At 31.8% G+C, this 15,137-nt stretch overlaps 1 protein-coding gene across 13 annotated transcripts in view; it reads right to left on the bottom strand.

Moving 5' to 3' along the window:
* Positions 1-472: 472 nt before the first annotated feature.
* The window catches only part of LOC148231248 (uncharacterized), a 121,883-nt gene continuing 107,218 nt past the window's right edge, over positions 473-15,137 (bottom strand). For 4 of the 13 annotated variants that reach the window (XM_088194547.1, XM_088194545.1, XM_088194546.1 and 1 more), the window contains 15 exons: positions 14,889-14,993; positions 12,067-12,123; positions 11,887-11,964; positions 11,157-11,252; positions 10,962-11,087; positions 9,624-10,049; positions 8,343-9,022; positions 8,020-8,266; positions 7,795-7,943; positions 7,499-7,703; positions 6,979-7,428; positions 6,731-6,916; positions 3,088-3,567; positions 1,968-2,051; positions 473-1,148 (listed from right to left, as the gene is read on the bottom strand). In XM_088194547.1, the coding sequence (XP_088050673.1) occupies positions 780-1,148; positions 1,968-2,051; positions 3,088-3,567; positions 6,731-6,916; positions 6,979-7,428; positions 7,499-7,703; positions 7,795-7,943; positions 8,020-8,266; positions 8,343-9,022; positions 9,624-10,049; positions 10,962-11,087; positions 11,157-11,252; positions 11,887-11,964; positions 12,067-12,123; positions 14,889-14,993 (3,738 nt within the window). In that variant the 3' untranslated portion in view covers positions 473-779. Of the gene's footprint in view, positions 1,149-1,641; positions 2,052-3,087; positions 3,568-6,730; positions 6,917-6,978; positions 7,429-7,498; positions 7,704-7,794; positions 7,944-8,019; positions 8,267-8,342; positions 9,023-9,623; positions 10,050-10,961; positions 11,088-11,156; positions 11,253-11,886; positions 11,965-12,066; positions 12,124-14,888; positions 14,994-15,137 lie in introns of all 13 variants that reach the window. The other 9 variants (XM_088194550.1, XM_088194548.1, XM_088194549.1 and 6 more) reach the window with 4 other exon arrangements.

The following is a 15,137-nucleotide window of genomic DNA, read 5'->3' as shown; positions in this document are numbered from 1 at the left end:
AGACCTCAGAGATCATCTCGAAGACATAATTTCTCTGACAGCTTCTCCACCAAATGCTCAAAGAAAAATTCATACAAAACTATAAGAGTTCGCTTTGGTATATATATGTAAGGGCTGATTTACACGCTGCCAGTTGCTAGCATGCCAGCTGGAAATTGGCTGGTGGGTCACTGGCACGTGACGACTGGCTTTCCAGTCCACTGGCGCCTTACCGTTTACACAATGACAGCAACTGAAAGAATTATTGTTGCGAAAAAGCGCTACTCACCTTGCACCAGTACGGTAGTGTGGTGGAAGGGAGAGCTGGCATGCCAGCAAAACAAAAATATTTGTTCTACTGGCATGCCAGTGGCGCACTGGCTTCTCCAGTGACTGGCGTTAAGCGCTTACACGGTGCTAGTCGCTGGCATCCAGTGACTAACAACTTTGACAACCACTAATATAACAATGTACTGACAAAATAATACACAAATTTAAACTTTAAATAAGATTATTTATTAACATAGTAATTACATGTGTTTAGTCATAATTGTGTAAAATATTTAATGCTTTAAAATGTATATATACAATAACAATGCAATCTTGAATAATTACTAAGACACTTGGGTGAAAATGCGTACAATAAAAAATAATGAATCATAAAAACAATATTTCGATTTACAATTTAAAATACGATAACAAATAAAATAGATTATTATTGGCACTGAGACATATACAAACATTTACAACAACAAAATTAAACAGTGAAGGGGAGTAAAACCGAGCCGCCGACACTACCTTTATAAATTATAAATATACACGCTCTTCCCGATCATTTTATTGGTCTCCTCCTTGACTATCGGCTGATATTCCGGATTAGGCGGGTTGAGCAGTTTCGACACTCGGTCGAACACGAACACGCCCATGTTTTTGTTCGGGTGCTTCTGGTAGGTTACGGGGCTCGTTTCCTTAACACTAAGTGCTATTGAATCGTTAGAAGTTTTATTGATCGTTATCTCGTTATGTGCTTGTACGTTCGTTTCGTTTGCGTTATTTTTGTGATTGTTAGCTAATACTAAAGGCACGTTCGGTGTGATGCTTTGGAACGGTCTCGGCTTCCATGGCAAACTCTTGTCCTCTTTTTCTACGGACGATTCTTTCTTAGATTCCTGTAACCATAAAAGCATTGATAAACAAATATTATAAAAGCTTAACTATTGTGTATTCACTGAGAAGAGATCTCTCGATTAACTGGCATGACATTAAAATCATGCGATCCATCAGTTCAGCTTTCATTGTAGCACAAGAAGCCTTTTTTGATTACGCCCAAAAACTATGTGAGATATTTACATATACTATGAAATTTTAGAACACAATCAAATAATAAATACACAGATATCATTGATAAATCAAATAGATAATAGTCCAAAGAACCAGCAAAGAAAACAGATTATTTCTACTTAAATATGGCTAAAGCAATCTTGTCGCCACGTATGCTACATGTGTCCAACCTATGCGCTGTTAATTATAGACTGTTTTTAGCCTTAGCAATACTGGCCATTTATTTTGTTTTAAAATTTTTATTATCTTAACTGCCAGTCATACTCTACAGTTAAGTTAAAAATCTCTTCTCAAAAAATATACTATATAATTTCCCCTCACCTCTATTAAATGACTAATTAATCAGACTTTTTGCTATGTGATACATGTCGAGTTACTGTACTATAACTTTTGTAAAATTTTACAGATTTTACTTCTACGGAAGGTGTCGGATTAGACTGACCGACTGAAATTTTGTGTTGGGATACTTTAACAGGTTTATGTGATGAATTTGTTAGTTTTAATCTATTCGGAGACGTTATAATTGTACATCTTTCATGATACAACACATCGTCGTCCTTTTTAGCAATCTATATTATAGGAAAGGAAAGGTTTTGTTAGTTAGAAAAATAAGAAGTTAGTAAGTTTTTTGTAGCCATTATTAATACCTCTAGTTTTCCTGTTGATCTCTCGATGATACTCAACGATTGTTGAAGTAATCCAGCAGCTTTCTTTCCACAATTTGAACAATCCTACAAATAAACTCATTATTAATATATATCCGTATGAAATTTCAGATAAATATTATGTGTACAAATGAGTTTGTCTTTTTTATATCAAAAAATATTCTTTAAAAATAAATAATTTTGAAATATTCGCTGTGTCATATGAAATAATGGGGTAATGGCAAATCAGTAGTGAAAAGCCGTATATTTAACAATGCATTCGTTAAGAGTTTTAAGAATGATAAAATAGTTCATAGCGAACATTGTGTCAAAACAATATTTTAATATATCAGTATATAAAATGAACATGGTTATACGCGTGTAACACTTGAAGTTAGCCGTGAGTGAAAAAATATTTTTTTATTAATGGTTTTAAACTTTACTTAGATTATATGTAATATTTCTTTATTACGTATTATAAAAAATATATTCTCCATTAAAATTTTCCTGTTGAGTTATCAATACATCTGTCAAAAATAAATAATTATAGTCTATTTATTTTCAAGAGTCAGTGCGCAAGAACATTGTTTAATGCGTAATCATAACATGCTTTTAAATTTCTGCCCTGTGATTGGTCGTTCGCCGTAAGATCAATCGTTTCATTGAGAACGACCAAGTACAAGGCAGAAATTTAAGAGCACATTTTGATTACGCGTTAAACAATGTTCTTGCGCACTGACTCTTGAAAATAAATAGACTATAGATAGAAGGGCGTAATTAAACTAGTTCTCATTTGTACACATATTATAAATCTTAAATTAAATTTTAATTATCAATCAAATTAAGAAGAAAAAAATTTTGATGAAAATATACATGCAAATAAAAATGATTGAGAATTATTTATAATTTATAATTAATGATGAACTAACCGTTAATTCTCTTAAAGCTTTAATTATAAACATATTAATAGCGCGAGCATCTTCCAATGTCAGTATATTAATAACCTGAAAAACGTATTGTTTGAAATTGTTAGCAGAATGACAAAAAAGCATGCCGATGATTAATTAGTATATTAAACGATGAACAGTCAACCATGATATGTTCACATCATTATTCAACTTACCTCATTACAATTACCCTGAGTGCAGTTATTTTCTTCTCTGGCGTTATTTACATTATCTTTGATACATTCGTTAAAATTATTTACATCATTCTTGGATAATCTATTATTTCTCATCATTTTAGCTTTGTGCTCGTCCAGTTTCAATTTCATATATTCAGGACTCAATTTAGGCTTGCGTTTCGGCAGAGCCGGCTTCTCTCTGTTAATCTCTCTCTCGAGCGTCGAACAGTTTGACGAGTAATCGCTGTTAAATAAGCTTTCGGTATCTAACATTGAATTCTTCTGCGATGTCACGAGTTCCAGTTCTTCCTGAGCCGAAGGAAGCCTTTGGCATTCTTTCAGTTCTTTCTTTAACGACTCGGCTTCTTTAGATTTGTTTGTGAGTTCTTCTAAGAGCAACTTCATCTGTTCTTCATTTTTGCACTGTTGCTTTGATAATGCTAATGATATCTTTTGAACTTCCTTCTCGAGAGTCTCAACCTGTTAAAACGTGGGAAAATGCAATGATTGTTATTGACATTAGGCAAGCAGGAAAAACACACCGAGCCCTTTATTTGAGAACCACATTTTTTTTATAATAAATGTATTATTTTTTTATATAAACGTGTTATAGTTAAAGCAATCTAAGAGGTTATTCAATTTCTTAGATTGCCTCAATCGTATTAGAATCAGTCCCAACATATTAAAGTGAGAAAACTAAACCGAATACTGGAAAGAAATTATTTAATAAACATATATTACTAGCATTGTCCGGGATGAATATTATTCAGTGGAAAGCGACAATCAAACAAAAGTTCTATACTAACAAAAAAAACAAAAAAAATGTTATATTCAGAACATCTGACAATTTGAAGAGACATACTCACGAAGACTTTCGAAAACCATTAGCAAAACTAGGCGTCTAGAAAACAATATACATTATCGTCATCAGAAAGCGACCACAATGGTCTCGCATTTTAAAGTGGCACACGGAAGCATACCCTTTCTTTATTGTAGGGAGTGTATGTTATAGGTCAGGTAATTGGTCTAAATAAGCATATTTTCCCCATTCCTCTGAGTATAAAAGGCTTAAAACTTGCTCATATCAGTACTTAAGAAAGAGTTTGGCAAAGATAATAGATCAGAGATACTCATACATTTTGAAAGGCATTACTAAGGACTGTCTGTTACAGCTTTTTCAATCAACTTGAACTCTTCATAATTTGACACATCTGCATGATAGTATCACTTGAATTTTAGCTGTAAATCAGGAACATCATTTTGGGGGGGCAGGTGGGGGCATTCCCCCCCCCCTTGAATTTGGCCAGAAAGATGTATGTCATTTAATGAATTACTATGAATTTAAATAAAATCAGCATATTAAAAAAAGCTATCACTGGTTGTCAAACTTTAGTTCCCCTCCTTGGAAAAAGCTGAATTGACGTATTTAATTATAAATCAGAAATTTTCGAGTTATCCTTCAAAGAAAATCTAAAAATAACAGTCTCTAATATATTTTAAAATACGTCGTTTCAGTGAAATCATACGGGAATACATTTTCACCAGTAGATATATATTTTTACCAGTGAAAATATAATTTATTTGGCAAGTGCTACTAAAATTATATGATTTCAACTTTTCCACATGTAGTAATATACACATTTAGGTACCTATCATCATTTATTTTTATTAAATGTATAAATATTACAGTGAATGTGAAGTTATATTTTCACTAGTGAAGTACAAATACATTTTCACCAGTAGATATATATTTTTACTAGCGAAAATATAATTTAACTGATAGGCGTTAATGATATATGTTATTCTAAAATGTCTATGAAACTCAATTTGACAGTTGCGAAACGTACATTTGCTGTTCAAACCTAATTTACATGAATTAACCAAACATAACTAGATCTAATGAAATTTCAATACAAACTAAACCAAATCAACTCTCTGGGGAAATAAGCGGAAGAAGAAATACAAACAGACGTCCCATCTTGCATATTGCTCTATGATTGGTCTGCACTTCGATATTACACTACGTTTTAAAAATATGATAGCTATTCTTACGGATATTACTATGAATTTCTGATATGAGAATATTGGTTAAAGTGTATTCAAACCGAATTTTGGTCAATAGGAGGGCGCAAAAAAAATTATCACTTCTCAGAAGTCAAAAATTAACATCAAAAGCAATAAAATCGTGTCAGCGCAATCGCAGTGGAAATGCTCGGTAACGAGCGTTCCCACTGCGACGGCGCTGACACGATTTTATTGCTCTTGACGTAGATTTTTTACTTCTGAGAAGGGATAATTGTTTTTTTTTTGCGCTCTCCTATTTGGTCAAAATTCGGTTTAGTCGATTCTTACTTATTGTATGTCGTAATATTTTTACAAAAAGCCTTAAAAACCGAGCGTCAACACTGCGATGGCAACGGCACGATTTTATAATGAAATACTATGAATTTTAATGAAATTGAGATACTAAAAAAACGACAACTGACCGGCCAACTTTTGCCCCTCCCTAAAAATAGCTGAAATGACGTCCCTGCTGTAAATCGCTGTCAAACAAATATTGCATATCAAACAAATATTATGGCATATAGCTGGTTGAATAAATCACACCACTTGACATTAAAAACCAAAAGAGCCACTCTTATTATATTTACATACATAGACCGAAAGGCGGTACTGAATTAAGAGTAGGCAAATATAAATCTACTCATGTTAAAAGAAAATCCCATTAATACAACGGGAAATAATAATGGAATATAATCACAAATACTTATTTGCAATGGCAGCCCGTAAGAATTTGTAGTGGTGAGGCTGTAGTAATAAAAGTTGAAAGATTGAAAAAAATACCATTAATAAAATTAATAATATTTTAAATAAAATAAATAAGAAAATTAAATCAACATCAATACTAAAAGAGAGGAATTTTTCCACGACCAAAAATTATTTTATAAAAAAAGAACAAGGATGTCAGATTCTACTTTAGAATTCTCATTTCTCGATAAATGAAAATCATACATAGTCAAGAAGTGTAGCATTGTATATTCATACAAACAGGCATACATTTAATATTCCATATGATAATTTATGTTGATAGTTATTTTATATTGTATTTCTGATCTTTGACTTCAAAAGAAATAAAATGATAATAAAACAGGCATAGGACATATAATACTTCTTCCACAGGCAAATATACTAGCAAAAGTTTTTGGTTTAGTGTCACTTCATCTCAAATTATTTCCAGTATTCAATTGAATTTTTTAAAGACTGATTTGCTCATTTTTCCAATATTATAAAATACTAATTATTATTTTTACGAAAATCCACTTTTAAATGGAGACCGATTCAATTTTAATACATATTGACATCAATTAGTTTAACATAAATAAAAATACCATCATTAATTTTAATCTCATTCTGAATTGAATTTATATACTTCATGATCCGTAACATTTCTGTAAATATCCCAACATGTTATAATATACATGCTTGTTGTACATATAATGACAAAAGAAACACAAAATGTATATATGTTTATGTACACTGTATGGATATATCATTATTATGCGATTAAATGACATCATGAAGAAAACCCCAATATGTGTTATAAATATGGTTATAGAATTTTACATATATAAAAAATACTTACTTCTTCTTTTAACTCTCCGTTAGTGACTTCCAATTCTTGCAGATCTTTATTCGTTTTCGACAATTGTTTCTTAATCAAAGAAAGCTTTGAATTATGGACTTCATCAACGTCTATCTGTTGCTTCTTTTGAACTTGCAGTTCCTCTTGGGCGACGCCAACTTTTTTCTTATGAAGAAGAAGTTCATTCTGAAATGAAACATCCATAAAATACTCCCATAAAATTTATAATAATATTAACAAACACTTACCTTATATTTATTTTCCATGTGCTTCACTTGCTCTTTAGACTGTTTCAATTCCGACTTAAAAATTATGATTTGATCCTCCAATATAGTCGATTTCGACAACAGCTCTTTGTTATCATGCGTCAACTTCTTCAGTCTAATCTCCAGCTTTGACTCCGACTCTTCCAATTCGCAAACCTTTTGCTCCAGTGGTTCGCATTTAGTCTTCCATTTATTCTTTTCGTTCTCGCACTCTGACATTTGTTCTTTCAAAACAGCTTCATTCTCTTCGTACTGTTTAATTTGCACTTTATATTTGTTCTCGACTCCCGCCCACATCTCATCTGCTTGAGTCAGAGTCATTAACAGCACAACTTCCCTATTTTCTAAAGCTTTAATCCTTTCTTTCAACTCAGCTTCTTTATCCATCAATGATTGTATTCTCAATTTGCATTCATTATCACAACTATGTTCCTAAAAAATACAAAACGTAAATTATCTACAACTCTTAATAATATAAGTAATATTATAAAATTAAATTTACTTTATATACTACTCTATCTGGTGAATTATCTTTGATAGACTTCAACTCTTCTTCTAAAACCTTGATGCGATTGGCCGAAGCTTCTTCTTGTTTCTTACATAATACGCTATTTTCTAGCACAATCTTTTCAATAGCTGCCATTTTAGATCGAAGGATATCTTCATGTAGTTTAAATTTGCCATTAACACCATCGTTTTCTCCAAAGCTATATAATAAAAAAACACAATTAATTTCGCTTCTATAATACTTAAACAATGAGGAATTCAGTATAATAAAGTTGAACATAAAAAACAAACCTTTGTAAGTGTTCTTCAAAATTAGTAATCTGTACCATTTCATCATTTTGATTGCTCAAGAAATCGATCATAGCTACAATTTCAGGTTGTAATTCTTCGCCAGATTCCAGACCCAGTGATAAATTATCAAACTTCGCTTTATACGCAGCCTAAATCATTAACAATATAAATTATTTATAAAAATAACTAAATATAGTAAATATTTAATTTTTATTAACAACTCACTTTGAAGTCAAAATCTGGATACTTATCGATGATTTTATAGATGTTCCAAAATACAAGAGCCGGTACTGCATTTTCCATGACTTTGATCCGTTCTTTGAGTTCTTTTTCTTGTTCTTGGAGATACGTCGATTTGTTTTCATATTCATCGACTAGTGCTCGATAGCAATCAGCTTCGTTTCTAGCACAACTCCTCTCTTCATCTAAATCTCTCAATTTAGCGCTCTGGATCTCAAACTCAGTCTGTAACCTATAATTTAAATAAAAATTAATATTATATTTATAAATATATATCGTACTATATTATATATTATTAATAAACTTACACTTGACAATGTAATCTTGTGTCATTCTCAGCTTCTTCTAATTCGCAGTGCTCTTCCTCTAAAAGCGCATATTTCTCCTTCAACTTCTTAAAATCTGTTTCCAAAGCTTTCATTTTTGACTGTAGATTAATCTCCCGCTGCAGTCTTTGTGCTAATTTCTTATCTCTAATATCATTCGAGCTCTCGTAGATCGAAATCTTGTTCTCCAACAGAGCAATCCGATTTTCGTAAAACTCTACATAGCTTTTCTCGAGGTACTGCTCTCCCTCGCTCTCATGATAATATTCGTAATATACATCGTCACTAGACGATTTGTTAATGCCTAATTTCTTATTTCTAATAGCACCTGATTTCTCAAGCTCTTCTCTTATTTGGTTTAGCCGTTGCACCTCCGTCGTTAAGTCGCTCTCCGATTCGGCGCAGCCGAAGTCACACCATTCCGTTTGTGTCGATTTGTTGTCCCAGTCCGATTCATCGAAGATGCCGCTCTCTTGAAGTCCGAGCAACAGTTTCTTTGACTCGGCTTTGATCTCTAGTAAGTCTACTTCGTTGCTGGATGGAGATTTGGTTATTTCGTTAGATTTTTGCGAATACGGTGATATTGTGGCGATGATCTTGTTGCCTTTGACTTGCTCGATGTCGTTCTTTGTACATTCAGTGTCTATTCTTCTACTTTTACCCTAAAATAAATATAACATGAATTAACAATGCGAAAATTGAACGATATTATCAGGGACATCATTTGGGGGGGGGGGCAGATTAGGCCATTTGCCTCCCCCCTTGAATTTGGCTAGAAAAACCCATGTCATTTAACGAATCAAAATATTAAAAACATTTATTTTATTGCTTTTGACGTGAATTTTTTACTTCTGAGAAGAGATAATTGTTTTTTGCGCTCTCCTATTGCTCAAAATTCGGTTTAGATGTCTATCATTCGATTCTCGCTTATTGTAAATCGTAATATTGTTATAAAAAGTCTTAATATGACGTCATTGGGGGGGAGGGTAGGTGAGGGCATTTGCCTTCTCCCTTGAATTCGGCCAAAAAAATGCATGGCATTTAATGAAATATTACGAATCTCATTATCAAGCGTTCCCACTGCAAAGGCGCCGACATAATTACATTGCTTTTGACATGTATTTTTGGCTTCTGAGAAGGGATAATTGTTTTTTGCGCTCTCCTATTGGTCTAAATTCGGTTTAGATATGCTTCATTCGATTTTCACTTACAGTAAATCGTAATATTTAATGTGATTTAAATAATAATAATAATAAAACTTACCGTTGAAAAATCGTCTTCATTGAAACTCGTGCTTAGAGTCTGGATGTTCCAGAGCAGTCTCAAAATTTCTTCTAAACAACTTCGATCATCTACTGAGGTTGTCCTTAAAAGTATTCGCTCTAATCTATCTTTTATGTCGTCGTTCTGATTTGATTCATCTAAGGACGATCTTAGCGCATCTGCACTATTTGTACTATTTGAACTATCGCTAGACGTCGTAAAGCTATTGTCCGATACGGATATGGTGGGCGTTCTTAGCACTCTGTGATTCTTCAGCTTTGGAGACGACGGTCGGTGTGTCGGAGATTTATAACCGGAATCTGACCTTCTCAGCGGTGGTGACACTGAAGTTTTCAAGCACACTTCTGGGGATGTACAGCCAGAGTCGCATTCGTCGAGCGAATTCATTTCTTCGAGTGAATTTCGCTGAAAATACAAACAGAACTTGAATGATATAAGAGAGATTATTATGTATACAAATAACTGTAAAGACATTGACATATAATATGAGACTCATAGAATCACAATGCCTTCCAGTGACATGCTTCTTGTTTTAGGTTGTAATAACAAACATCTAAAATACTTTGTGCCAGCAGATGTAAACAAGTATACAAAAAGCATAATGGGATCGAAAATTAGTAATAATATAATAATAAAAAAGTACACATAAGTATAAAAATATAATAAACTTACTGTATGTATTTTATAATATATATTTATATGTACATAATGTGCAATTTTAATTTTTGGAATATATGAGTCATTGAGTTTCAAAAAACAACTATATGTAACTAATTTTATTAAATATGTTTGTCTTTGTGTAGTAATAAAAACAACAACGTAAATGACATTTATATAAAAGGTAAGCATAATAAATTTAGCTAAATAACAAAATTAATATTATTACAAATTAAATAAATTATAAAATAAATACTCTTCTTTACAAAAATATAAACTTTTTACTTAAAACTATGTAGGCGTTTTAACAGCAGATTGTGAAACTCTACAACTCATAAATATGTATATAAATATGACATAAATGTGCAACACTTAAAGGCATGCAAAGATTAAACTTCAATGCCGCAAAACGGCTTTTATTTTTATATATAATATCCATAAATAATAGTTAATTTACAATAAATTCATATCAATATTTACTATAAAATAATCTTGTTAATCAAATTCCCTAGCGATTAATATTCCTCAATTTTTATTGTCAGTTAGTTATTTTAGTAATTCATAAAACATAGTACAAAACATAACTTAATATATAATACACATGCACTTTCTCATAGTTTATAAATCTGTCACCATGACTCGTTTAACTGAAAAGGTTACCTTTTCACTGCTGTCTTCTAATTCTAAACAACGAAACTCGAGCAGATCCGCGTGCTCGCGTAGGTCTTGTAACTGCTCTTCGAGCTGCGTTGCTCTGAGCTGAGCACTTTGATGTCCAGCTTTTGACTGAAATCAAATTCAACTTTAAATCATTGCTCTTAAATACATATATAAAGTCATCTTGGATATACTCACAATGCTAAGAGACATTTCAAGTTCTTGAACTTGTCTTCTGGAAGCTTCCAGCATATTTTCTTCTACTGTACTTAACGATGCTTCCCTTGACTGAAACTAAAGATATATTTATTGTTAACAAATAAATATTACTTTAAATAATATAATATATATTATGATTTAATGTTATTAAAGCAAAAGTTTAATAAATTTCAATAAAACATTGTAACTCAAAACAATCAAACAGGTTTAAAAAACTGCATTTTCTTAATTGTAGTAAAAATTTATTTAGAGAAATGCAGCTGTCAGTCAACGTAGATAAAAACTACTTTTTCGGTGTTGGAGCCCGTAACAGCTCGTCCAGCATGAAGATGAAATTACAAAATTCATAATATTCTTTTTTTTTCATTGTTTCATTAATTGATTAGTTCATCATGATTGAATCCAAAACGTTTTAAGTCGTAAAGAAATGAACTGGAGTTCTATTGTTGATGAATAACAGCCTAGATACTATTCGATTATATATTGCACCGTCACTCGTCTCTTGACAACAAGGTATGTTATTATAATATAAAAATAAAAACTGATGGATATAACTAAAAAATGCTGATTTTAAAGCCTTTGTTATTAACACGAGAATGCTGTCTTTGCCTGCAAACTTAATTTTGAAATTATTTTGACAATACAGATGTGATTACATGATGCAGATGGTGTTTTATATTGCTTTTAGAATATTTAAATGAATGATTACCCATAGATCAGGTGAAGGCTGTGGAGACAAAGAGTTTGGACCCGATGATACCGCAGAGTCAACATCGGATATCGTATCCTGAAATATTAATGAAAGCTGTTATTTTGAATCTTTAAGCATTATAAAGATCTTGGAATGTGAAAGCATTAATTTAAAAATATATTATAGATGTGTACAAACCTTTGAGATACTATCCTTGCCGAACTGCTGAGAGTCGAGTGTCTTTTCCTTCTTTGACTGAAAGCAAAAATAAATCTGTGTGTTAACTAACGAGCTTTACTTGCTTATTATTCGTCTGGCGTTACTAGAATACATTGTTGTTGTTCGCAGAAAGGTGTTGCATGAATTATTGCAAAAATGCAATCGCTTCTCAGAAGAAGAAGCTCATATTGAAATGTGTGAAACAGCATTATTCAATTCTCGCTTTGAGTGCTAAGCTTGAATGAGAATCGCTTACAATTTTTTATTTTTGTGCATGAAATGTTTATTATAAATATATAAGATGCGACAAAAGTTTGTACAGAGTTCACCAAGACTTTGATGACTCAATTTATTAACAAAACCATTAGAGTTATCTTATGACCAGTAACACTTTTTCTTTATGGTTGTAAATAAAATTTGTCTAATATCATTTATTAAAGCAGTGGAAAGAATGAATAATATAATATAGTATTAAAAAATGTAGCTGATGATTGAAAATCAATGTTTAATATCATATACACAACAGGCACTTACTCTTAATTAACTCAAGTAAGCTTTTTCAAATAAAAATGCCTGACTGACCCGAATTAGTGTGAAAACGCTTTTAATACCATCGGTGCGTTAATTATTTACGGTAAAGATTGAAGAAAAGAGAAAGTGTGAAGTATATTGCGAACATAAATTATTTCACATAGTATACAATATATCACATATCACAACAATCTCTATCGTTTCAAGGCGATCGACACACGTGTGTGATTTATCTAAAGGCGTAACTAAGACACAATCTAGGATATGTATCGATCGTGTTAAACAAACTATGCGTGTAAAATATCATTTGCTGTAATTATTCGAAATCGAACAACGTAGGCTATGTTGTGAAATTTGATATATGATATTTGTTTATTTTTTACGGCCGCAAAAAATGGAACAACGAGAGGTATGTTTCAAAAGAGTCGACACTTTTGATCTTTGACACTGATTCTATATATAGTTAAGTGTGCACTTTATTATTTATCAGGTATATTAATAATGATTCATATAAAAATAGAATACGTTGAAATAAGATTTATGTGTTTAATTTGATTGAAGGTTATCCTTTTAAGTTTTTATGAAGAAAATATTTTGAAATAGCAGCTTTCAAATATTTGCTGTAACTTATGCACAACGTAATAAAAATATATATTTGTTATAAATTAAATTATTATCAAACCTTTATATTTGACTTTCCTGAACCTGAATATAAATGTATATTTTGTAATTAAGATGAACAACAATGCAATTATTAATATCATATTAATTTTTAGTACTTTGATGTATCCTATCATTTGTTTGTTTTTATGTCCTATATTTTTATTCTGACCATTTGATATTTATTCTGACACTGAATAATATAATAATGACCATTTATTATTTTAATTCTGATCGTCCCATATTTTTATTCTGACAGTATGCTATTTTTATTTTTATCAATTGCTATTTATTTTGACCCTGAATAATATAATTCTGACCAAGAATTTACTTTTATTCTGAACCAAAGTTGATTTAAATTCTGACCATTAAATTTGTTTCAATTTATTTATTTTATGTGTACTGATAATTATTTTAAGTGACGATTCTTTTTATATTTTTAACATACAACACACTTTTTTGCTGTACTTTTGGACACGTGTAAGTTATAGTGAAAAAAATTGAGCACCTTCACAAATAAACCAATTGTATAAAAAGGATTTATAACGACCGTTGCTATCAGATTAATTTAAACTGCTTACCAACGATTTTCGGAATCAGATTTTAACTGCTTCCTAGGAAAAATAAAAGGCGGGATATTTCGGAATCATACGTTTCTGAAATGCTTTCCGAAAAACCCTTTCCTTCCACCAAGTGCCAGGTATATCGAAAATGTTGAGCCACGTACCGCGACAGTGGATCTCGAGTCGTCGACCAGAGAGGACGGCGCAATTTTTGGTCTAACGCTTTTTACTAGTGTTTTATTTTTTATGTACTATATTTATGATAATATACTTCCAGTTAAAACTATATGTTACTATAGGCACCTATGATCCTAAAGAAAATATGTGAGTAGAAAAAGAGTCTTTGCAAAATTTGAAAAATGTTTAATTTTGATCTCCAGATCGAAAATAAAATTACTATGTGTGTCTTAGAAACACATTCACATTGATTTGTGTGACCAGATCAAGCAAAGTGAGGTCAAGTTCTATCAGAAGTTCCCCACAAGAAAGAATGAATATCAACACGACGTTAGTAAAACTCTTAAAATGCAAAACAAGGAAATCCTAGTTTAGGCAACTTCGTTTTTATCAGTTAAATTAAATATGCTACTAAGACAATACGAAGCACACGTGTTTCAGCAAGCTCATTTTCTAAATTTAGTACGTTCATTGAAGATCAGAATAGTTCAACTAAGAAACATATCATTATTATTGAAAAGTACAAAAGCTAAAAGATCGTTCAATCCAATTGGCGCAAACTTGACCAAACTTTCACTGTCAAAGTGAAGTGCGCACTGTAAGTAAATACCCAGACAGGAAACAGTAGTGGAAATAGATACCTCTCGTTTGATTTAACACCTGTTTCGGTAGTGTGTTTCAGTATCGCGGAAGGAAAACGTTTTGTTATGGTGTTACGGCCGATAATCCTCTTACTGCTTGCTATAATATTTACTCCCAGCAGTGTCGTATTACTATGCCCGGACGTTGACTCTCGATCGTGCACGCAAGAGTTGGCAAATACGCGACGAACATGATGATGATGAAGAAGATATTGGATTGTGATCTTACTTTGGAATTCCTCAAGGAGTGTATGATGTCGTCGCGCCTCTGCAGCTCGCTCTCCAGACGCGAGATCTGGCCCTCCATCAAGTGGAGCTGCTCAGCCACCCCCATCTAGAAAAAATATAAGACTCGATTGAAAAACTAAATTCAATATTATATTTGTATCGTGTTATTTTATACTGCACAAATACAACAACATAAAATAATCTCTTGTGCATAAAACATGGACATAAAACGTAAAGAATAGCATCATAT

Source organism: Plectrocnemia conspersa, unplaced genomic scaffold (genome assembly GCF_051122295.1).
Source record: "Plectrocnemia conspersa isolate PC_06_02 unplaced genomic scaffold, ASM5112229v1 ptg000010l, whole genome shotgun sequence".
Taxonomy (NCBI): domain Eukaryota; kingdom Metazoa; phylum Arthropoda; class Insecta; order Trichoptera; family Polycentropodidae; genus Plectrocnemia; species Plectrocnemia conspersa.
This window is presented reverse-complemented; position numbering and strand designations above follow the sequence as displayed.